This window comes from Eucalyptus grandis, chromosome 8, assembly GCF_016545825.1.
Source record: "Eucalyptus grandis isolate ANBG69807.140 chromosome 8, ASM1654582v1, whole genome shotgun sequence".
Classification (NCBI taxonomy): Eukaryota; Viridiplantae; Streptophyta; class Magnoliopsida; order Myrtales; family Myrtaceae; genus Eucalyptus; species Eucalyptus grandis.
Genome location: NC_052619.1, coordinates 66,690,618 through 66,714,952, shown reverse-complemented (window position 1 = coordinate 66,714,952; position 24,335 = coordinate 66,690,618). Strand labels below are relative to the sequence as shown.

Genomic DNA, 24,335 nt, shown 5'->3' with positions numbered 1-24,335 from the left:
CAATGTATCAAGTAATATGACATATGATGAGTAAGCTGTCACATCAATGATTCTGACAAAAATTAATCTTTTCAGAATGTATCAAGAATGTATCAAGTAATATGACAGATGATGAGTAAGCTGTCATATCAATGATTCTGACAAAAATTAATCTTTCAGATTATATTAGGATTTCACATAAAAGTGTAAGATTAAATTGTTAAAATTAAAATGTTTATAACTGAAATGAAAATTTTAAGGTTATGACTAATTGAATAATTTCTCCTGAAGCAAAAGACCCGATTTCCTTTATTCTGTTCCATTGCCGGTCAAAATCTCAGGGAGAAAAGAGAAATTGAAAACCTCAAAATCCAAAAGGACTGAAATGCAGCAAATTGAGATACTCTTTAACACGCAATTAAATCTCAAAATACCAAGTTAGAATTTAGTGTCGACAGCTCAAACCGCTAGCTTGTTTATAACTGGTGTGGGGAAATTTAAACATGTTTCTTACATCTGACAACAAATTATTTCATCGAGACCTCTAGATCATCCCACCCGAAAAATACCGAGCACATGTTCTTTCAGTTCCTTGACCACGAGTTAATTGTCACAACGATCAGGAAAGACTGAAAATACGTTTGACGTTAAGTACTGCCAACAAGCAAAAAGAAAGACATTTTCATGACAATTTAATAGTTAATACATGTTCACTAAGGAATTCTTACACGCTTTTCTACGAGACCCTAAAAATATGACTGTACAATCAACCGGTATCCTCTCTTAACATCAGCTAGATCACAATGCTGTGTTGGACAAATATACACAATGCGGCATAGAGTTAAGACGCCTTAGAGGCTTCATGGGAATTGGTATATGAAGTTGTCATCGTCCATATTGCTAAATTCCTCAGAAGGCGATGGTGCTGCCTCACTAGATGTGCTGTTGAGTTCAGCCTGCAACAATAGTTCAAACATGGAGAATCATTTCGCTTCCACGAGATTTTGGTGTGAGGAACACCCCTGGTTTGCATGCATGCAGGCACGTGCATGCACACGCACACGCATGCAATCATGCACGCACACCGCACACACTTGAGTATAAGACAGGCAATTCACAATGTAACCATTGTTCTCTAAAAATATTCAATTTAACTGCACTCCATCACCTACCACTAAAGGAAATAGCAGGAGCGAAGCATTTCTCTGTCATCATGTTCCACATGTACAATTTGTCTCATCTACCCAATGCATGAGAGAGGGAGAAAGAGAGGAATAAAATTTTGAGTTTATGTAGAGCTAACACCAACTGGCTCTCAGCAAAATAATCAATTGATAGGCGAAAGTACCCCCCATAGGCTTGTTCAAGTCTAAGCAGGAATGCTCTTTGAGAGGATGAAACAAAAAAAACTTTGTGCAGATTCATTCTACTACAAATATAATAGACACTGAAAGCACCCCCAGAGGCTTTTTCATGTCTAAGCAGTCATGCTCCTTGGAAAAATGAAAAAATAAACTTTTATGCAGATTCATTCTACTATTGATATTGTAGACACTGTATAATTATGAGGAACTCGTGCTATTGTGACCTCCAGCATAAACCTATGGGATTTTTAATAAGGGGGATTGCCACCATCAAGTGAATTAAACCGTGTGAGCTGTAGACTGAAAAGGGATAACTTCTGTAGTGGCTGGAGAGGGAGAGTGCATGACAAAACTGTTGGTTGCACGAGTGGAAACCACATATTGTATTTTACCTCTGCTAAGAACTAGCAAGCAGATGTTTGATGGTGATACAAAATAATGCCAGTGACATATAGCAACTACTACCTAATTGAGGGCCCTCATACTTTATGATTAGATTAAGGAGTTACAACTAACCTTAGCTTGACGGTATCTTTCTAGCATGCGCCGGTACTGCTGACGTGCATTTGGAGAATCAACCATGCCTAAAACTCGTGAAACTGCCTCATCAACAGTTGCATCCACCTTTTGTTTACGAAAAACTTTGAGAATATCTTCATCATCACTATCTTCAATAGATTCTGCCTCCTTTTGAAAACTCCGTAAACCAACCCCCTTCCTTCGCCATCGCAGTACAACCTTGTCTAAAATTCCAACAGCCCAACATAGTACCTTGTAATGTTTCCTAACCTGATAACCTCTCACATGAGCCTGCAAGGACAAGAGAAGATGCTCACGTAGTTCCTCTACAGCAGGACAACTTTAAAGCATGCAAACAAGTATTTCAGATGCAATATGCATAGGCTCAATCCCTACATCTACAATTGCTGTGAAAGTTCCACAGACGATACCTGTATTTTGACAACTTTCTGGCGAAATCTAAGGAAGTCTTTCCGACCTTTCCAGCCTCGAAATTTCTTCTGAATGGATAATGCAGCTGAATCACGAGTATTGCGTGAGGAAAGCTTCAGCATTCCTGTAAATCCTGGAATATCACTTGAACTGCCATAATCATCAATAGCAGCAGCAATCTGCATTTGTTGCCGCTTCCTGAATGAATGTGCACGGAATGCAGATTGTATACGTGCAGCAGCCTGAGTAGCATTACGAACTGCAGCCAAGGTATCCTTTAGTGAAAGTTGATCATCATCGGTAGCTAGAGTTTGATTTGTGATGCTATTTATAGTTCTCTCTGCTTCAAGCTCAGCAGAGCCTCTTGAAAGCTCACTCTCTTTGACTGTAAGAGACGAAAGATGGCTGGTCAGGGCCCGCTCCGACAAATAGCCAGCTAGTCCTTTATGTCCACTGGAGGCAGCAATACTTGCAGGTGTTTTACCGGCAGGATCTTGACACCTGGGGTCTGTGACTGCCCCAGCAGATGCCCCTGAAGCTACCAGTGCAGCAACCATTTTTTCCCTAATTCAAAAGTTGCAGACAGTCAAAATGTGACTCATTATGGATGCAAGTAAACCCAGGTGTGTGACATGAGCATCTTTACCAACAATGACAAGTCACTAAGGCAAAAAAGGGGTGAATTCCTGTAGGTGGAATGTGACTTGTAATACTTTGCAGCGCATTATGTAAAGCCCTTGGGCAGCATCTAGTGTGCTAAAAGACATTTATGCACAGGATAATAGAATTCCTAGTTTATCACACAATAACGTGTAAATTTTTCCGCAATGCTGACAACCTGCTTGAAAGGCAAGTAGTAATGAGTTTCCATATTGGATTTCATGGAGAGCTTTCGAAATTTACACGATCTAGGGCCAACAGACTCACCTTTTATATACACTAGTTTTGTAATTTGTTATCATGACACCCTAAATCCCACAGTAGATGATAGAGGACTTGTAAAATGATTCATATGTAAAGATCAATCTCAAACAGCCAACATTTGAATACTCCTTCGGGCGCTTAGCACACATGGATCAGGTTGGGTTGCCAAAATATGGTAATACAGCATATTCATACAGTCGAGGATGTAGAATGATCCAAATAACCTAAATAGCTGTTTAGTTATCTGTACATTGGACAGGATGCGGTTGAGTTGTTACACTCCAGATATTCAATGTTCCTGTTTGCCCCCAGACTATTGTTTTTTCTCTTTACTTACATAGCTGTTTCCCATATCCGTCTACTACATAAAGTTTATTACAGTATTATCCGAAAAAGACAGAATCCAATTGTCAAATATGAATCAGTGATGTCTCATAACAATCAGTTCATGTGCTTCAGTGGCAGCAGAAAATCTAAACACGAGTAGAATTGCAAATGGATGCAGAAAAATAGATGCTTCCATTTGTAGCGCTTTTACTATGCGAAAGGACAAAAAAATTCTAGTGCTACTTACTGCTGACTACTTTATGACTTGGTTAAACCAGAATATAAGAACAGGGAGGAGCGAACGGGTCATGCTCCATTAAAAATAAAGAAAGATAAACTGGAATCTAACAGAAACTGACATGATAAAAGTGTGGTAGTGCAATGTTTCTTCAAAATGCCCATCATATGTAAGTACTAAGAAGCAGGAAGGCACTGCACACCCTTTTCTAAAATGAACCGCTGAAAAAACTAAACAGTTGCTTTAGCAGACTTTGAAATATTTGAGCTTCCATTTCCTTGGGGCATGTTACTGCTTGTGAACTACTCAGGTGACTTCATGCTTAAAACCAAGAACGAAATTTTCTTCAATAACCTAGATCTGACCAATGAAAAAAGAAAAGAAACTCGCATGACAAAGAAGTCCCTCTCTTTCTTTCTTTAGAACTGATGGTTCAATACAACACTAGAAGCGTTTGTACTATTCTTCTATTTAAACTAATATTTTCCAAATAAGCATTATCATGGTTCACAGACCAAATAAATTGAATAAGATGCTCCTGCATACCTTCCAAAACGAGCAGCCCAATGGAGAGCAGTCCACCCATTAATGTCACGGAAATTTACATTGACTCCACATCCAAGAATTGAGTTCAGAGCCCATTCAAAACCCAAGCCTGCAATCATGTGAATAATGCCTTGCTCTTTCTTGGACAAGAAGCAGCCTCCCTGGTCATGTTCTTGCCTGGATCTAAGTGCAATCCACTGTTGCAATTTATCCTTTAAGAGCTCCTGAAGAAGCCAATTAGATGTTTCGGATGAATTTTCATGGCCAACCAAGAGCCCATCTATGATATGACTCCAAGGATCATCCTCAGCTTTCGAATTTCTCGGAACATGAATTCCTAAAGTAACACCATCTTCTTTCTGCATTGCTGAATCACATAAAAGCATTTGCACAAATCTAACGAGTAGCAACAGCTCTTCTGTGTGCCTAGCAGCTTTTGTCTGTTCCAAGTTACAGTGAGCGCAAAAATTCGATTTTACTCTATACTCAAATTCTCTGACCTCGGAGCAGGACTGCCGGTTGCTAGAAGTAATGCAAAGTGTGACCTTCCCAGGTGAGTGAGGAGGAGCTTCACAGCGAATGACACCTTGTTGAATGATCTCCACTGGAACTTCAATATCACCAAACATACAACTCCATACAGATTCCGACGGATCACACAGAAAAGATCCAACAATGACAATCTGCATGAAGAAACTAATAAGTTCTCACGTTTGAAATGTCATATTTCATGTGATTGAAATGTCAATCGATATTCTGCACATATACATGCTCTTTTGTAAACTGCCTGCATCACAAGATGTGATTTAATCTCATCTAATCAATCTGGAAACAAAAATTATCTCAATATGAGATTTTATTGATGAATAATCAAGTTTTTCTACTAATTTCAAGACAGATATAATTCAGCGATAAAAGAAAAGACAAGGAAACCCCCAAAAAAAAATTGCTAGTCTTATTCCATTCCAACCCATTCTAACTAAACAAATTACTCAATCCAAAAAAAAAAAAAAGGAGAAGAAGAAAAAGAAGAAAAGAAAAGAGCCAACCAAATAGGTGAAGGTGAAACACTGAAGCACTTTAAGTTTCTGTTTCCACATAAGTGCATCTTGAAACTATTACGATCAAATCAATGTTTAAGAGGTTTGTTTAGAAGGCATCAACAAAGGCTGCTATTATCAAGTAATTCTAGTTCTTCAGCATGTAACGTATTTAACCAATTTGCCATGCATTTATGCAATTTGAGTTCTCCTATCAGCATCAAAGTTGATAAACTCAAAACTTTCGGTTAAAATTGGTCAAATGCACCATGTAGTTACATTCAACTAGTACTGTTGGTTAATTCAAAATCTACAATTCGATGAAAAGCTTCCTCATTCAGGATTTTGATCTTGGTTTACGAACCATGTATAGAATAGATAAATAAGCTAGAGAAAGTGCAATTCTTTTAAAGAAAATCATTTGCAATTTATACTGTTGCTAGGAGTTAGCACCACAATGACAAAGCACAAACATGATAATAGGACTACAAAAGAATAAAAGAACCTAATATATTACCAGTTTGCTCCCCTTAAGATACAACATGGCAGGATTTAGATAAAATCATTAGACGTGGCCATAGAAAAGGACAAATCATTATATATAAATGAATGGAAAATTCACTTAGAATTCAGTCTGAACAATGTAACAATTCATACCCACCTTTGTAGCTTCAGTGGTGTAACCCCATTCAGGAGATATTTCTCGAATTGTATATTTCTGATTTTTTGCAAAAGTCAAACATGAACTTCCCATAACTGATATTCCCGGTTGGCCTTGTCCAAACGAGACAGGATAGTATTCTGGATTTGCCCCATGAGTTTCTCCAAAGGAAGGGTAAGCAGAGACTTCGAAATTGTCAAGTTCCAACAATGAGGCTACTGAAGCAAGAGATTTATGACATTTGTTAGACAGGGATATAGACCCAAATTAAAATATACTTAGGTAAGGTTCACTGCCCAAAATAGAAAAGGCATGGTTCCAACTAAGTAATAATTATGCAGGGTTCTAAAAATCATACATGGATCTCTGTTCTTATTAGCATCTGACAGGAGATAGCCTTCTTGTCCTTCTGCTGGTCCTGTCTGTGTATAAGAGTGTAATTTTTCCTGTGGCACATTGACCAAATAGGTGACAAAACTCATTCAGGAAAGACTGATATCAGTACATATTAAAATTTTATAACATGAACTGTATCAAATTTTATTAGGACTTATATGCCTACAACCACATGCTACCAGTAGACAACCTATGCACACTTAAAGCTGTTCAACTGTCCCAAAAGAAAGATCTCATGCCCACTTATATGATTCTGATATCAGTTTCCAAAGAGCTAAACTGGTAATGAATAGAAATAGTTGTGTTTTCCAGACAGGCGAGGGAAGGATTGGTCAGACTTCAACCCAGATTTAGTGAATGGAAAAGTGACATGCCAAATACACAAATCCTCAGTTAAAACATATAGGCATGGCTAAAACACTTCCAGTAAGAAATCCATGAAAACAAGCTAACCTCAGAAACACATATATTTAGCTTTTTACACTCATATAATGTCTCACATTTTCATTTGGAATCTGAGCATTATTCTCTAGGTATCCTTTGGCCGATGGGCTCAAGTAGGACTCCATATCTGTCCAGGAAAAAGATTCTTCTTTAACCAGATGCCCCTGTTCAAATGCCTGAAGATTATGCTGGCCATCATCATCTGCAGAAAACGGCTGCATGAGTCCTAAACGCTTTTATACCTATAATCTTCAATTGCATTTGCTATAAACACTACATTTCCTCTTCAGACAAATAATCTTGCTGGTTAGACGGAAGTTACAGTCTATTTCTCATACCAAAGATTACTACCCTCTATAAATTTTACTTGGGGGGAAAAAATTCAAGAACAAATGACACCAATAAATAATCTGAATTTTCTAGGAATGCCATTTAGCTATATGAAACTTCTGATAGGTGGAAAGTCAAAATTCTCCTTTTCCTCCTCCTTAAGGCATAGACAAAGAAGGAAGAAAAGATCTGCCTCAATTAGGATGGAATTGAGAATAAGACTCACCTTGTTGAGCATAAGAACTTGTACCTGGCACAAAAGTAGGTACAATCTACCTTGTGATAAAAAATTGGGGTAGCTCTGTGGCATTGCCACATTTTTTATGGTTAATTATGATTCGAGGAGGCTAATTTTGGTTGCTTTGCTTACTTTCCCAGTCACTTGGAAGCTTGATGTCACTTTAGTTGCAACATGCAAAATTTTTTATGCAAACGATGAAAATCTTGATCTTTTTGGTTTGTATACTTGGCTTCTCAAAGCAGCATTATCATCATGCAATACAGCCTTCAATTGTGCTAGAAGAGAATGTGATAGTGCAGATGAGAGCGAGCACCAATTTAAGACAATGAACAGAGTCCTACATACTGAAGAGACATAAGTGGTGACAAATTCAACAATACAAATCCTAATACCCTCACACCTGCCAACCCCATAGAAAAAATGATCCTATCACATGTAGTTCCTTAAGAATGAGTCAAGTTTGGGGTATGTTTCACAAAGTGATGAGATGTGACTGAAACTAGTAAATACTGTTCAATATGAAACCAAAAGGTTACCATAGCAGATGACAAACCCCACATTAACGTGATAGTTGCCCGATCAAGGTGGGTTCCAGACTATAGACTACAGATAGTTCTTAACTTTAAAATGTCAAAGTGGCCCCTGCATAATGTTACAGAATTCTTCCTCATAAGATAAGTACCACTATGTCAACAAGTAGCCAACAGACTGTCGCCACTCTAAGAACAAAAAATATAGATGTGATACCTGTATCCTTAAGTGGCATATAGTTGCTTGAAACATTTCGCACGCCGTCATTTTCACTAAGAAATTGACAATTTACAGGGTCTGAAACCTGCAATAATGCTTCATGCTGATCTTGCTGAGATATCTCCCTTTCATAGTCCAGCAATCCTACCGAATTAAAATATTCATCATCATCAAATACTGGAACAATTTCTTTAATTGCGTCATCATTCAAACTGAGCTGCTCTTCAATCCTCCTCAAAGCTTTACTAACATCAAGATCAGACGAACTGTAAAGTGCTGCTCCTTCCACCCTGTCCAAGTTATCTGTTCCATGGTTGATGATAGCATTGATGGAACTAACTTCTGCAGAACTTGGACTGGAATGAGTTTGACAAGAGTCAAGTGAGGCAGAACCCTGATTTTGATTAGAGTAAGGGCTGGGACTCAGACTAGGACTTAAAGCAGCTGATGACCCTGGAGAAAACAGTGCTTTGGATCCAGAACTATGTTTCCCCTGCAACACAGGCAAAGAATGATGCTAAATCCAATACCATTGGATAGAACCTAGCAGTCAGCCTAGTGGTCATGGGTGGGTGGGAATTGGAGCAGTACATTAGAAGGTCAACCCCAGTAAAGACAAAAAAAAAAAAATCAATATATTAAGGAATATTCTCCCCAAAACTTAACCTGTCAAAAAATAGGCCCATCATGTATATTAAGCACATTTCTCAATACTCCCACTTAAGGTAAGGCAAACCTAACATGTTAAACACAACATAATTGCATCAAACAGATTGAATGAGTAGGATCAGAATAACAAGGACATGTGTCAAAATAACGAGAGAGTGAGTTATGATACATGCTCTTGACCTGTGCTATGTCCTACACAGCTAACGGCTTTTCCCAAAAACATGCTCAGAACATATATCAACCACACCTCCCTCCCTATACAGATAGTGTCGGGTGGGCCAATTTGGTAGACAGCATTCGAAGCAAAGGCTGACTGTAGGGACTTGATAAATCATAGACCAATCAAATAAAATATAAGCTGGATCCAGGAGTTATGAACTGACCTCAGTTATGTCCCGATAATGTACGAGAACTATGTGGTCACATGCCCTGCCCACCAAAAAAGCAAAAGCAAGGTGTGAGTGAATTTATGTCCTACTTTCCATCCTAGAGAAGAGAAATAAGAGGACTGGAGGTGAGTGTGGTATGAACCCTAAAAAGATGTCCAACTCTCTATCCTATTTCATGCTGTAATACTGTGTATTGATGGATTTTAAGCATTCTGACTCTGAGGCTTAAAAGGCTGCCACCAGAGAGCATGAATCTGTCACCCTTTATAGAGGGTATGCATATCATCGATAGTATCCTTGTTGCAAGGAACTTGTTAACAGCTACAATGGAAGAACATATCTCCTACATCTGTTATTAAGGCTGATCTTATAAAGGTGTTTGGATTTGGTGGACTGGACATTTATGTTGAACATTCTTCATGGCTTAGCTTTTTTGAACAGTTTACACAGTGAATGAGAAGCTGTCACACCACTTGTCATTTCTCTGTCATTTTGAATGGACGTATCGAAGATCCGTCAGAAAGGAGGCTCTTTCAGCAGTCATCCAAGATAAGAGGCTGCTATTTTGAAGAGAAAGAAGGTGCGAGACAATGTAATCTGGTAAATTGATGCTATTATTAAGTTTTCTGGCAAATTAACATAAATGAGTGAGAGTGGCCAAGGACATGATCAGTTTTGATAGGACACATTTTTACTGCTGCTAGCCACCTTAAGGGAGTTTGGCTCGTAATACCGAATGGTGCTTTCACCTTGAATATTGCTTGGAATACCCTGTAGTGGCTTCTAAAGTTCCAATGCACAAACTTGTGTTGTTTACTCCTAGCATACAGAGCACTGTATTGCCACTTGGTATTACTAGTTAAGTTGCCCACTATGGTGAAATTGTCAAGGGGGTATTCATCTGCACAGAGTATCCGTGTGCTATGTCAATTGCATAATTAAACTAGAAGTTATTCATTCTTCAAGTGCTCTTTCTCTGGTCCCATGTGGCAGCAGTTGTGTCTTCTAAATCAAGTGAGAAATTACAGAAAGTTGGACTGAAGAACTTGATCAGGCTTTTTAACATCTGAAGGTGAAGGAATTTCTCTAAGCTGCTCTTTAAGTTTACTTGGTGTTGCAAGTGTTCTGTTGTAATCTTATACTTATTGTGGCCAGTACAGAGGCCTTTTTTCTTAGATAAATGAAATTCTAATTCTAGCTTATTCAAAAGGGAAGGTAAAAATATATTAGGAGAGAGTGTACAGTTGAGTCAGTTTACTTTATTAGGAAGACTTTGGCTATCAAAATAACTCAAATTCTCAATGCCTTAGTGCACTAATGGGACAGGATTACAAAAGTGTAATGACAAGCACTAATCACAAGAGAATATGATATGCTACCAATATTTACACTCACGGATCAAGCATCCAGTAGCTGCGCCTTTGAAAATTTGGGTTGTCCTCTCCATGTGCATAATAACAATTTAATTTTTCGACATTTCCCACCTAAACACATGAATGAATTTGATCATCAGTTCTGGCACATTTATAAGATAGAAATTTCCCGTTAGACACAGAAAAGTTGATAACGGCCATGGAAAATGCAGCAAAAGGAAGTGACAATAACCATGATTATCACGTATTATGAGCTACTTACCAGTATGAGCTACTGACTTATTAACAGAGAAATAATAGATATGTCCATTTTACTTAATTAGCAGACCTTGAGCCGTTCATGAGCCTCCCCAACAGTCCTCTGGTCCTTCTTTTTCCGCCAATTATGCCCATCACGACGGAAGAATCGAAGAACCCTCTTATTGAAAAGGAACAAGGATCCACCTGTTAAGAATTGTCATACGCACATTGCCATTCATTACTGACCTAACTGAGGATTTTAAGAGCGCTAGTTATTCAATGAGGCACAAAGGAGATGAAGTTTACTGCTTGGACGTTGAGGTGGCTGTTGGGTAAGCTGGCAGCTTTCATGGTTTTGCAAAATATAAAGCACTTCTGCAGGTTTGAGCCAACGATATTGAGCTTCCTGGTAAAGATCACTAATGTTGTATCCTGAGAATTCAGAAAAAAGGAGTATTGATAGTACTTTCATGTACTGCTTCTCTGCTTGAGGCAAAACAAATGAAAAGGCACAGAGACCGGAGGAAGCAGAAACACAAAATGGTCTCCATAGAATAATAATGCAAATTGTAGCCTAACGATTTTCTCAACCAATAAAGAGCCACTATCTCTATAACCACCAAGGGCTCCGCTACACTGCAGCCCAAACAAAGAGAAACACCATCCAGGCAAATAAGTTGATGACATCAGTAAGGTTGCCAATATTTCAGATGCAAGCCATAATGGATACAGTTCAAAGCAGCAACTAGCCTATAGGATTTGTTAAAGTCCTTCCCTTTATACAACAACAGCAACAGTGCCAGGACAAAAAATAACCGTTTTCCTCCAAAGTGAGGTCGACTGCAGGGATCCTTACGCCTTTGTACTTATCCAGTCTCATATCATCCTAGAAATCAAAGTGCCCAAGATCTCCCCCCAACCCTACCCCATCATGTCTTTCTTCTATTAAATTAATAACCTCCTCGTGACATAAAATGTAAGAAAAGTTTGCAAACCAAGAAACCCAAGACCACAAAGTGGCAACTTCATCAGTACAAATGAGCCCCGCCTTACCTCTACAATCGCATGATAAGAGAAATCACCTAGGAAGTGGAGAGCCTTATATCAGTAACCCATAAGCGCATGTTGAACTAAAGATAGCTGCCCCGGTTCCCCTCATGGTTGTAAAAAAAAAAAAAAAACCAATAGATAGACTGCTCAAACGTATCCTGATCCATAAACTATGCTTTTTTTCCTTTTTCTTTTTTTTTTAGTCTATCCTACTCTAATTTTCAACTCACTCTCGGACTTTTGTCCAGTTTCTTTGCAAAAAGTAAGAACATCCCCCCTTCCCATGTAGGAACGGTAGCCACCGGAGCAATCCCTAGCCGTTATAAACTACGAGGTTCAAACGCCATGAAATTAACATATTCCTTAAAAACAAAAAAAAAAAAAAAAAAACAAAAAAAAACAAAAGAAAATCCTAATTTATACGATAGCAGCCGGTCTCCCTCCACTCGATCTCTACATTTGCCACTCCAACTCATTATTTCCCCTCGGAAAAGAAAGAACTTTAAAAATTAAAAATAATAATAATAATAATTAAAAAAAAAAAAAACCCTACGCGCGAGTTCAAACGATCAAACCGCTAACGCTCGCCGAACCATCTCATCTCCTCCCACTCTAGAGCAGCAAAAAAAAAAATCGAACCACCTCGAATGCCAAATCGGAAGCACACCCCGCGAGAGAACGGGAACGGAAGATTTACCAGACGGCATCATGTTTCCGTATCAAAGCAGCGCGCTGAATTCGCGGACGACGCTGGCGATCATTCGCGCCTCGAACCGAACGGGCGGGCGAATCTCCCGAGCGGCTCCCGCGCACTCACTCCTCCGGCGAGAGAGGCGGTTGTCAGGGGCTTAAGAAGCAGGGGGGGGCGGAACTGCTGGGCGAGCTGCGGACCGAGCGGGGGCGGTGTTGACTCGGGCCGACGAAGGTCGCGCGCCGTACGGTTTTCGACGTCTTCCCCGGGCCCTTTCGCTTTCATTTCATAATGAGAGCAAATAGGAAACAGGGCTGGCGCCCGGCGGGCCTAAGAACGTTAAAACAAGGAAAGAAATCGCGGGCGAGGATCGAGTGCCAGCGGGCGCACGTGGATGCTTTGAAAGCTCGGCGACGTGGCGCCCTGCCGTTGGGTCTCGCACCTTGATATTTTCTTAGGTTACTCCTCCCTAAACTAAAACGGATAGCTTTAGCAAAAAAGGATAAAAAAATCGTAAGCAAGCTTTTCTTCTTCTTCTTCTTTTTTGGGGGGGTGGCATGTAAATTTCCAGCGGGTTTAGTGCCTTCCTTTTACCCGCCAACTTTGACCGAAAACATAAAAAATTTACTCTGCTAAGAGATCTGGATGTGATCTGATGTTGATTGGTTCTTAGCTTGACACGATTTATGCTTTACTAATTCTCGAGAGAGGGAGGATCTCCGTCAATTAAACCTTTTTTTCTAGCTGTATTTATTTGAATGATACTTCGTTTGTACTGTTGTGCTGTCCAGCTATTTTTGATGTGATCCTCGATCTTTACTTTTTACGTAGTTTCAAAAGTTAAGAACTGTTGGTGTGAAAGAGAGACTAATTTCGAGCGTGCGTAGCACGGCAAAAGAACACTAATTTCTTTTTTTATGGTTTTGCCCTAAAGAACACTAACAGAAGAAGAGGAGTGAGAAAACAGTTTGAGGATGACATATAAATTTCTACGAGTTTGGTGAGTACCTTTTATTTACACACCAACTTTGACCAAAAACAGAAAAATTATGTTACCAAAGGATCTCAATCTGATCAGATATTGATTAGACTTAATTTGACACAATTTATGCATTGCTGATTCCTGAAAGAGCGATCATCTTCGTTGGCTAAACCCCTTTCTAGTCCCATCCTTATGACTGATACTTCGTTTATACTCGCCTGCCGTCCAATTAGTTTCAATGTGATCACCGACCTCTACCATTTATTGATTTTCGAAAGTCAAGAACTGTTCTGACGGAAGATAGAATAATTTCAAGCGTGGCGGGCCAGAACGCTGAATTTCTTTTTCATGGCTTGAAGGGAGAGAAGTCAGTTCTGGGGTGGTCTCGGTCTCCTCTTATTTAGTGCTAAAAATTGAAGGCTTGGGGCCCAGTGAAATAAAAAAATATCGAAGGGGAAAAAAAGGGCGTTTACTTTTTTGGCTAATGTAGGATCCATTTCACGACTTGGAGTGCGCATGGCCGTGGCTGTCCCTCCACCATCTTTGTTTTTGACCACGTTTGTCACGATAGGCATAGGATTCGATAATTGAAGGTAAGGATGTGTCCGTCGGCCCTCGTCGTCCTCTCATTCTCCTCGGTACTTAGGGCACGGAAAAAAAGTCGTTTTGTTCCTCAACAACAATTTCAGACTAGATGAATTCCTGAACAACATTTGTATCATCAATGATGTAATCTTATTTGTCTTTTCTTTCTCTTTGCCGATAAAATGGATGGTTTATAATGTGTTGAGGCGAGATGAGCCTTCACCAATAAAATTAGGTGTTTGCATGCTTAAATCGTGCAAAGCTAATTCTCCCTCTTTCTCTTTAAATTTCTATCAAGCTCTTTTATGATGTAAGAGCTGATCTAACCCTCAAGACAGTCTTCTTAATGTCCATTCCAAAAAAATCTCGCCACAGCGATCAAAAGAAATTTTCAAATTAAAAGAATAACTTTAGATATCATGCTTACTGAAATCTAGCAGGAAGTTCATCTAACTATTGTTGATTGATGCTAGAAAAGATAGACCGTCAAATCTTACCTCCAAGCTAATGCACGAGAATTTTTCTTAGCTACTTTGGAACACGTTTGAGCAAAATGCCATTTTCATCCACAAATAAAGCATTTGTTGCATTTCTTCCTTCTCTTTAGAATTTTGATTTGCGGAGAAAGTTACATCTCTTCCTCCTGAAGATTTGAATTTAATCTCTTTTACAAAGCATTCATAATTAGCAAGCTTTTGGCAAGCTTTGACAAAAATATTTTGTTCTCAAAAGAAAATTTCATCTAATAGACCTTTTGAAATATTTTCCTAGCAAATGTTCGGGGAAGGTGGCAAAGACAAGCAATAATAATGGTCCCTTAGTTTCACATAAAATGGGTCATTTCCATAAAATATTTTTCTAGAAGTCATTTTCCAAAATGACAATATTTTCAAGTGTTCGGTTAAAACTTGAAAATGTTTTAGAAAATATTTTCTAGTGTTTGGTAAAAAATATTTTCTAAAACTTCACCAAATAGGCATGTATCACTTACTTTAACTATAAATCCATCAAATATGAACTTGTCTTCAAATTCGGGCAAACGTGCTTCATATCTTTGTTCCTTTATTGTCACCAAATGTTCATCTATTCTAAAAAATGTTCATGTGGATTTAAAAAAGAAGCAAAAGAGAAAAGAAGCAAAGCATGTACAGCCCTAATAAGAATCTTCCAGTTGAGTGGCATATTCTCCCCTTGTCTCTTTCATGTCTAATAAACAAAAGTAAAAAGAAGTAAAACATGTAAAGCCCTTTGCTTGAGCAATATACAACGGTAGGATATAGTAAATAAAGAAAATGATAAGCAAAAGTATAGAGCACGAGCTTGAGATCGATGAGCTTAAAATTCACCTAGCAACGACCGACGACTAGCTAAGAAAGAAGAAGATGGGAAACAAAGAAAAAAAAAAAAAAGAAAAGAAAAAATAAAAGAAAAAAGGAAATTAAAAATAATTCGAATTAAAAAAGAAAAAAGAAAATTAAAAAAGAATTCGAATATAAAAAGAAAATAAGAAGAAGAAAGGGGAGGAGAAAGTGAGAATTTGTAGAGGTGTGAGATAAGAAAGATCAAGTGAGAAAAATGTTTTTCACTTTGATCCGTTCATTTCGCAAAAAATAAGCCATTTCCACAAAATATTTTCCCATAAGTCATTTTCCAAGAAAATGACAATATTTTCATGGTGTTCTAAAAACCTAAAAATGTTTCGAAAATATTTTCCGGTGTTCGGTAAAGAAAATATTTTTCACTCACAAATTAGCAAGTGCAAGCATCAAGCTCGAGACGCTCGCACTCACCAGATCGACGAGTTTGAGGTTCACCTCGGTGACGGTCGATGACTAGCCAAGAAAGAAGAAAATGAGAAACAAAGAAAATAAAAAAAGAAAAGGAAATTAAAAAATAATTCAAACTAAAAAAGATAAATAAAATTTAAAATAATTCAAATAAAAGAAGAAAAGGAGAAGAAGAAAGAAGAGGAGGAAGTGATGATTTGTAGTGGAAAACATTTTTCCCCCAATTTAGAAGACTTTTTTCCTTCCATGGAAAACATTTTCCCCAAGGAATTCATTTTCCGTGAAACGAACGTCGAAAAATCTGGAAAAAGTTTTCCCAGAAAACATTTTCCGCAAAATGAACGGAGCTTTCAAGAGTGAAAAACATTTTTCCCTAATTTAGAAGATTCTTTTTTCCCTTTATGGAAATCATTTTTTCCAAGAAATTCATTTTTCGTGAAACGAATGCCAGAAAATCCAGAAATTATTTTTCACGAAACGAATAGAGCCTAAGAGTTTTTAATTATCATTCCTATTTCAAACCTATTTTTGAATTAAAAATTTGTCCCAAAAATATAAAAAAGAAATTGCGCCACTATAATAAATTTCTATTCCGAACATTTTTTTAAAACAAAAAAAGGAAGTAGAAAAATAGAATAATTATAATTCTTGCCCTTAGCCCTCCAAGAGGATTTTGGAATAGTTTGAATTGTTCTGTATGCTTCAAAATCAAATCCTAATCATCGCACTTTCGATGAGCGACAAAGCTGATAAAAAAGCAATTTATCAACTATTGTGACAACTTTTTTCTCCTTTTTGCTTTTAACGTAAAAACAAGAATTCTTGAAAAGCACACGTGGTTCGTGGACCGCATTATTTTTCAATCAGGAAAAGTTAGACTTCGTGATCGATTGTATTTTTTTGGTAAGGACCATCGGTTTTGTTTACTAGTTCCTTTAGAAAAAAGGAAGGAAAGAAATCGATCCAATCATCCATGGAAACCATCCTAGGCCCTGAGTTGGCTGTTAGCGCACCCAGAAATTAAATAGAAAAAGGACAAATTTTGCACCTTATGCTTCGTGCAACATCCACCACGAAACTAGACACTTTCCATCTCCTAATTCCATCCACAGGCTCCTCACTGTCCTTTCCCCTTCCTCCTTTGCTTTCGCTCATGAACCACTCCATTGACTGTCGCTCAACTAATTATCTCCAAGTTCCCCAAAAGCAAAAGGAAGGCTGAATTTCAGAATTTGGAAAGGGAAAGTGGGGGATTCGATCAGGGGAGGAATGTCGGATTGGGGCCCCGTCTTCGTGGCCGTGGTGCTGTTCGTGCTGCTGACGCCGGGCCTGCTGTTTCAGCTGCCGGGCCGCCACCAGTTCGTGGAGTTCGGGAATTTCCAGACGAGCGGCGCCTCGATCATGGTCCACTCGCTCCTCTACTTCTGCCTCGTGTGCGTCTTTGTTCTGGCCCTCAAGGTTCACGTGTATCTCGACTAAAACTTGTGCTCTGGCCTTAGGGAAATTCGAAAGTGGTGAGTCATCTCTTTCGCCATTATCATCCCCTATTATTGTCGGGCAAAATCGTGTTGCTCTTACGACAAGATTTGAGCATTGTAATCGATTTCTTTCACATGGGTAATCGATTTCTTTTCTTCTTGGCGATGATTGTGAAGTCAATTTTGGCACGATCCCTTGTCTCCCCACATGGTTTTGTTAATCTGCAACTCCCTGATCACGGAGACAATGGCAAGCAAGATTTGAACTGGCTTTGACCGAGTTTGCGCACGTTTAAATGACGATGGGAGAGGTCTGGCTTTAAGTCGGCGGAGAAGTCATCGAAATAGGAATCATACTAATTTGTCGTAATTGATTCTTTGAATCAATTATTGTAGGTGCTTTCTCCAACAAACAAGTCGGCCGTGCATTTTATGTATGATCCACGTGAGATTGTCAAGTTGCTTTTGCATTCCATAAAATGTACGGCAACACCAACTGCACAAGATTTGACCTTTTAAGAAAAATTCTCTCGACATTTTTGTGCTATGCTTTTTTTATTGAAATATGTTTTTATGACCAAAGTATATATTGCATTAGCTAGTGGAATCCGCGGCTAATACAGTATCCAACTCGGTAAGGTAATTTTGAAGAATATAGAATTTATATCGAGTTGAGTAAGCTTCACTTTGATTTAGCAATAAAAAAGAGGGTGGCATAAGAATACGATGCTAAAACGGAATGTTGCTGCATTTCAATTGTCATGATTCGAGAAAACACTTTCTTACTACGTGCCAATTATCATGATTCGAGACTCACTTTGAAATTCAGATACTTCCTTGGTACTGTCCTCCTTTTCCTTCTTGTTAATCGATAGGTACTAGATGATTAGACGCAATAATTGAGCAAATTGGGCCCAAAATTAAGGTCTAATGCGCTGTGCACTTTCCCCATGAGCTATGATATCCCTAGAAATGTTAGGACCATGTCAGGTCGAGCTGGGTCAAAAATGGGTCGGGCCAGCATTTTCCAATACAAGGGTGCTGCATGAGCCCACCAGTTTGTCCATGGAATTCTCGGGTCCGGGGGCCATTCTGATCGGGGTTCTTTAGATTTCGAATGTCCTGTCCAATCAATTTTTCGCCGAAGCTGATCCATTAGTTTTTGTGACAAGGGCAGATCTTATCATCACTACTTCGTTCCTTTTGGGCTTATATGTAGGTAAAGCCTTCACCTTTCGAAGAGAGAGGGCTTCACGTTCTCCTCTTAGAAATTGCCCTGTGTCCTGTGTTGATAGGCCAAGGCTCCGGATCTTCTCTCAGATGTTCCAGAATTCCGGACACGAGAACGTGGACCAACCCGTCTGCGGAGGGCTAGGAATCTTTTTCGCTAGTGTTTAGCAATCAACATCGGCTCCTCTTTGGCCCTCTTTTGATAATTGCAGCTCTTATCCTTGCCTGAATTTATATCAACTATCAAAACAAATTCAATTTCCAAAAACAATCTAGGAAACACAAAAGTCGATACTTTTCTTGTTTTTGACGATTGCTCTCGATCTCTCCATCATTTCATAAAAGACGAGTTCAAACCAGATTGTTTCGCTTTTTCTTAGTTACCAATGGATTTCTATACCGTCTTCTTCGCAATGACTGACTACTATATATCAGTATTCGCGCATCTCCCTAGCCAGGAGCTAGTTCTCAGTTCTTTTACATCGTACTTCATGACAGACTGAGAACGCGATCGGTTGAACAGACAAGGATCTCGTTCTTAGGGAAGGAATGGTTTTTTTTATTACACGCTACATCGTCCGTCGTGAACACGAAGTTCAATAACACAAAGGACGGAGCACGTGATGCAGAGCCAAGCACAAGGCCAGACGCATCACCGACCGCTTGCCAGAAAGATTTCTTCGCCGTCACTGATGCTCGGTCTCACTGATATATTCCTTTCTTCCTCCTCTTGCACTCGGCAAGCTCACACGAACTCTCTTTTCCCTTCTTTTCCTCCGTATAAAGAAGACAAGTCGCAGCAACTAAACTAAGAGAGACCTCCAAAAGTTGCTAGAGGCACCCAATAACGCTCACACAGAGACGCGTGCGCGCGCAGAGAGAGACCGAGAGAGATGGCGGATTGGGGGCCGGTGGTCATAGCGGTGGTGCTGTTCATACTGCTGAGCCCGGGGCTACTGTTTCAGCTGCCGGGGAAGATGAAGGCGGTGGAGTTCGGGAACATGCAGACGACCGGGGCCTCCATTCTCGTCCACACCATCATCTTCTTCTGTCTCATCACCATCTTCCTCATCGCCGTCGGCGTCCACATCTACACCGGATAGTTTTATTTTCTCCTATGACGGTTGTTTCGATTGGTTTGATGTTTTGTTTTGATTCTGTTCCACTTCGTTTGGTTTTTTGTTGGGTTTTTTTGCTTGATTCTAGTCAAGTGTACCTGAGTGACGAAGATGCTATGATAAGATCTGCTCTTTCCAGGTTCCTGCTTTTTCTTCGGCCGATGCCAGAGGGAACGCTAGGGATCTTCTCTTGATAGTTTTCTTTCCTATGCCATCACCCTCTGAATTGTAACTCCCAGACAATATATGACAGTGCACACATATGACTACTGATTCATTTCTCCTTCCATTTTTTCGAGACTTAACAAGCAAAGGGTACTCGCAAAGCCAAGATCCGAGCGTGACGGGTTAAATCAGATGAATTGATCACCGAATGCACCTGAAAGTCAAACGGATGTGATGCGGTCACGATTGGTTGTTTGGAATTGATCTAATATTCTACGAGTCGATTCTGATTAGATACCACCTCAAGTTGAAAACTTACCACACATTAAGACCCTTTCATTTTGCTTATTTTTGCCCAGAAATCTAGAAAACCGAATGACACGAAATGATCCTCAGGGTTCCGCTTTTAATATAATTTTGTTGTTAGGACCGCAAACATTTTCAATGATTCCACATGATCACGGATTCCAGATTTGCATCGCTTGTAGCAAGTAGCATAAGAAAGGATTAACATGAACTACATCACCTCAAGTGCTGCCAAAGTCAGCAATGAAAATGACCCGAGCCTTTGTCCAGTTGGGAAAAAGTTCCCAGGCACGACCAAGACCAGGCTAGAGACTGGCGATCAGGATAGAACCGTTCGTCGAATTAAATTGTGGCAGCATCCCTTGACGCCAATCCTGCCATAGGAGCTGTCACTTGGAGACAATCCGGTCCAACTTCCGTATCCAGATAAGCGTGAATTTAATGCCATAGAGATGACAGGACAAAGGACGACGATACTGAATTTGAAGACATCTCAGAAACGGACCAACATTCAATGTGTTCTCTCGTTACACTCAAAACGTTGCCCTCATTCTTCTGCCCAAAAAATTACCAGTAATAGAACCGCTAGTAAACGGGCATATTCTAACCTCGGCTCAGTCCATGATGGAAGTCGCCATGGAATGACAAACATGGAATTTTGAGATTTGAACTGATCATCGTCAAAGCAATACTAGAAAGGTAAAAGAACGAGGTTATAAAGATGAGAGATATGGATCAAAGTACTATAATTGAAAATGCCGACCTCCCGCAAATTACAAATACATAAACATGGAGGTGTGGGAATAAAAATTTGAAAATGCGAGATACAAAGGAACTGAGTACTAGCTCCCCAGCTATCATCCAAAGCAGGTATCGAACTGTGTATTATCCTCAAAAAGAAGCTTTGACAATACATCATTTCTAAATCTAACTACTTGAAAAGCCATCTCGAAATATACCCGCAGAATCTACAAAGAGAAAGGTATCCACAATTCTGCATCAATACTTGAAAAGCTCTGTAATCTCAATGTCCCTATATATGTTTACTTAAGGCGGTAGTAATTGGCAAAACGACCGAGTTCTGTGCTCTCAATCCTCCGGGACATAATTCATCCCTCCAGCACATCTCCAAACGGACTTTCCATTCACAATAGCTTCCATGCTGATCATTTCAAATTCACAAAAAGGGACATGTTAGAAAACTAACCATGGACTAGTGCTGCACTCTTCTAAATCATGTAGACACAGGAAACTGGTCGAAATATGAACGAGAAAAGGAAAAGAAGAGCTATTACCACCTGCACATGAAGCTGACCAACAAGTCGAGCACTTTGTGTACCAGTTATATAAAAATTCAAGTACATCAGAAATGTAAAAGGAAAGAAAAGCAAGAAACGGAGGAAAATATCGCTAGACTATGTGGAGTCATTACAAGATGTCCAAAGTCGAATAAAAGAGCACAACACAGATAGTTATAACTTGCACCAGTGAAACTTGTTTTGGCAGCATACTCTGTTACATATATTCAATGCCCAAATGACTAAATGTGAGCAATTCTATCTGACTCGATCAGTTAAATAACCTTTGGCTAAAGCCAATTCTCCCATTTTTCTAGCCAGCCAAATTCTTGACAAACAGAGTCAGAGGGAATGATCACTGACCAGAGCAGAAATTTCTGTGGACAGCTCAAATAAAATCTTTTGGCAATTCTATTAGGTGAAGCAAGCCGATTTCAACTGAAAATTCTCTTTGAGCTTCATCGAATGAAAGCGCATTTTCAATACTTCCGACAGCAGCCAACCATGAGATTCTGAAAACTTGGCTAGAAGCCTGAGAATTAGTCATTTCCCTTTCAAACTTTTATCAAGTCCTACCTACTTAAATTCGATGAATAGGAAAATCAAGGTACAAACACCCAGATGCATATAAGCAGGTTTGATGTCAGCTGGAAGTTGCCCAAAGAATCCTAATCCTAACACAATACCATACAGATGTAGACTCCAAAGAACCCCATACGTTTATCAATACATGACAAGAAATGTTTTGGAGTAATTCTTGTTTGAGTAAATGGTTTATAGTTTCTTGTTGTATTGATCACAAAGTTGAACCAATTACCAGTTAGAAAAAGAATTTACAGCAAGTGTTGAATCAGGAATCTACTTATCAAAATGTGCAAGTAGAAACTTCACTGTCGACATAAGAGCGATGGCAAAGTCAAACCAGTGAAAGTCCAGAAAAGAATATAGAAAATATTTTGTAGAAAACGTAATCAAACTAAGATTCCATAATATCATTGATATATGAATCATCGCAGCAAGTACACAAATGCTCATCATCCAAATTCCAAAACTTTCCAAACTTGAATTTACAAGCCAATGCCACATCGGTCCTTATTTCATCAAAAAGACCATGCGTCAAAGTTGCAAAGAGCAACCTATGACAGTGCCTAACTATACGGAAATTGAACATGTCAGGGGAGAGACACTACAGAAAAGACACTTCTTTTTCCGAATTTTCTCATTATCAATTGAGCATAACTAATTCAAGCAACTGGAAGTAGACGACCCAAGGTTCGCATCAATACAAGTTCTTCACAGAGAGATCCCAAAGAGCCCAAAAACAAAAACAAGAAAAATTGTCAACAGCAGCATTAGGAACCCAAAAATCCATAGATAAGTTATCTCGATTTCATTGAAAACCTAATTCAAGAGTTGCAAATTAGCCTCCTAATCATAGGTTGCTCCCCTGCTTTCCTTTTTGCTATGAATAACCTAAATGAACAAGCTCTTGAACGAATAAAAAGCTTAACACTAACATCAATACAAGCTACCGCCAGATCAAAAAGAACGAATAAGCAACAAATCTATCAACGGCCATCTAAAATTTAAGAACCAGCGACAAATTCAACCCCCAAAAAGCGGATACAAGGTCAAACGAAACAGCAGAAGAAGGGACGGAGGGAATTGCTTACACGGAATCTCCTTCCGCGGCGTCGGAGGGCCGGTGGCGTAGCAAAGGATCGACCGCCCCAACACCGAGAGGCTCGAGACGATCCCGGCCACGTACAGGAACATCACCAGCCCGAGCACCCACGGCATCAGCATGAAGCCGATGAAGAAGGTGACCGATCCGCACAGCATCAGGGCCAGCGATATCCCCAGCATCAGCGACGCGAACCCCGCCGGCGTGATCTGGGCCGCCGCCGCCGCCACCGCCGCCGACGACCTCCTCGACGACGACGACGCCGCCGCCGGGGACTGGTCGGGGAACGGGGGCGGCGCCGGGGGCGACCGCAGCAGGTTCAGAACGAGGGCGGAGAGCTCGTAGAAGGGCCGAGACTGGTGGTCCTGTTGCTGCTGCCTCCTCATCATGTTCAACCTCTTCCTCCTCCTTCCTTCGGCCCCCCTCGTCGGAGAAAAATCCGATCGGAAATCGGAAAAAGAGAAAAATTTATCCCCCCCGAACGTCGCCGATCGGATAAAATCCACTCCCGAATTTCGCCAAAAACGAGGCGAGCGGATAAAGGCGGGCGCTTTATCTACGCAGGTACGGGTTCGATTCCAAGTTGTCGATAAATTTTCTCGGCAAAATGGGCGAGTCGTTATGCGCAGAGGAGCTCTGGATTACTATTTTCTCGGGAAAATAGAAAAGGAAAAAGAAGCTGAGGATTTGGGAATTCTACAGGGATGGAAAGGGACGCGGCGACGCAATCATTTCTGGACGAAGGAGGATTTTGGGGCAAAAGCGCGCGACGTAATCCGCTTAATTTATCCTTTTTTTTCCCCCGAAATTCTCGTCGGGATTTAAATATTCTTTCTTTTGGTCAGGATTGGGTTTGCATAATTCATCATCAAGTGGATTAGAAAATATTAGATTTTTGAGGAAAAAGAAAATGGAGATCTTGTGCTTTATCCGTAAGCAACCGACGGATTAAAAGGCGGGGCGACACGTCATCGATCGGCGGGTTTTTTGGGCGGGGCGCACGTGAGGGGGCACGCGCTCCGGACGGAGGTGAGGCCCCCCGGGGTGGTGGTTGGCGTGGGGGGTGGGGCCCAGATGACGACGTGGGGGACCTTATCCT

General features: G+C 40.0%; 3 protein-coding genes across 3 annotated transcripts; 1 reads left to right on the top strand and 2 right to left on the bottom strand.

Moving 5' to 3' along the window:
- Window positions 1–606: 606 nt before the first annotated feature.
- LOC104415668 (calmodulin-binding transcription activator 4) lies at window positions 607–12,907 on the bottom strand. The gene is made up of 13 exons (XM_010026994.3): window positions 12,610–12,907; window positions 11,169–11,294; window positions 10,951–11,066; window positions 10,645–10,733; window positions 9,244–9,289; window positions 8,189–8,684; window positions 6,927–7,072; window positions 6,389–6,476; window positions 6,031–6,248; window positions 4,330–5,012; window positions 2,294–2,858; window positions 1,860–2,153; window positions 607–935 (listed from the first exon to the last, which is right to left on the bottom strand). The coding sequence occupies exons 1-13, from the start codon at window positions 12,620–12,622 to the stop codon at window positions 840–842; spliced, it is 2,976 nt and encodes a 991-aa protein (XP_010025296.2). The 5' UTR covers window positions 12,623–12,907; the 3' UTR covers window positions 607–839.
- Window positions 12,908–17,052: 4,145 nt separating this feature from the next.
- On the top strand, window positions 17,053–20,060 carry LOC104417744. Its single transcript, XM_039300262.1, has 2 exons — window positions 17,053–17,427; window positions 19,520–20,060. The coding sequence occupies exons 1-2, from the start codon at window positions 17,227–17,229 to the stop codon at window positions 19,766–19,768; spliced, it is 450 nt and encodes a 149-aa protein (XP_039156196.1). The 5' UTR covers window positions 17,053–17,226; the 3' UTR covers window positions 19,769–20,060.
- A 921-nt stretch (window positions 20,061–20,981) lies between these two features.
- Window positions 20,982–24,048, bottom strand: LOC104415667. Its single transcript, XM_010026993.3, has 2 exons — window positions 23,226–24,048; window positions 20,982–21,416 (listed from the first exon to the last, which is right to left on the bottom strand). The coding sequence occupies exons 1-2, from the start codon at window positions 23,623–23,625 to the stop codon at window positions 21,400–21,402; spliced, it is 417 nt and encodes a 138-aa protein (XP_010025295.1). The 5' UTR covers window positions 23,626–24,048; the 3' UTR covers window positions 20,982–21,399.
- Window positions 24,049–24,335: the final 287 nt, after the last annotated feature.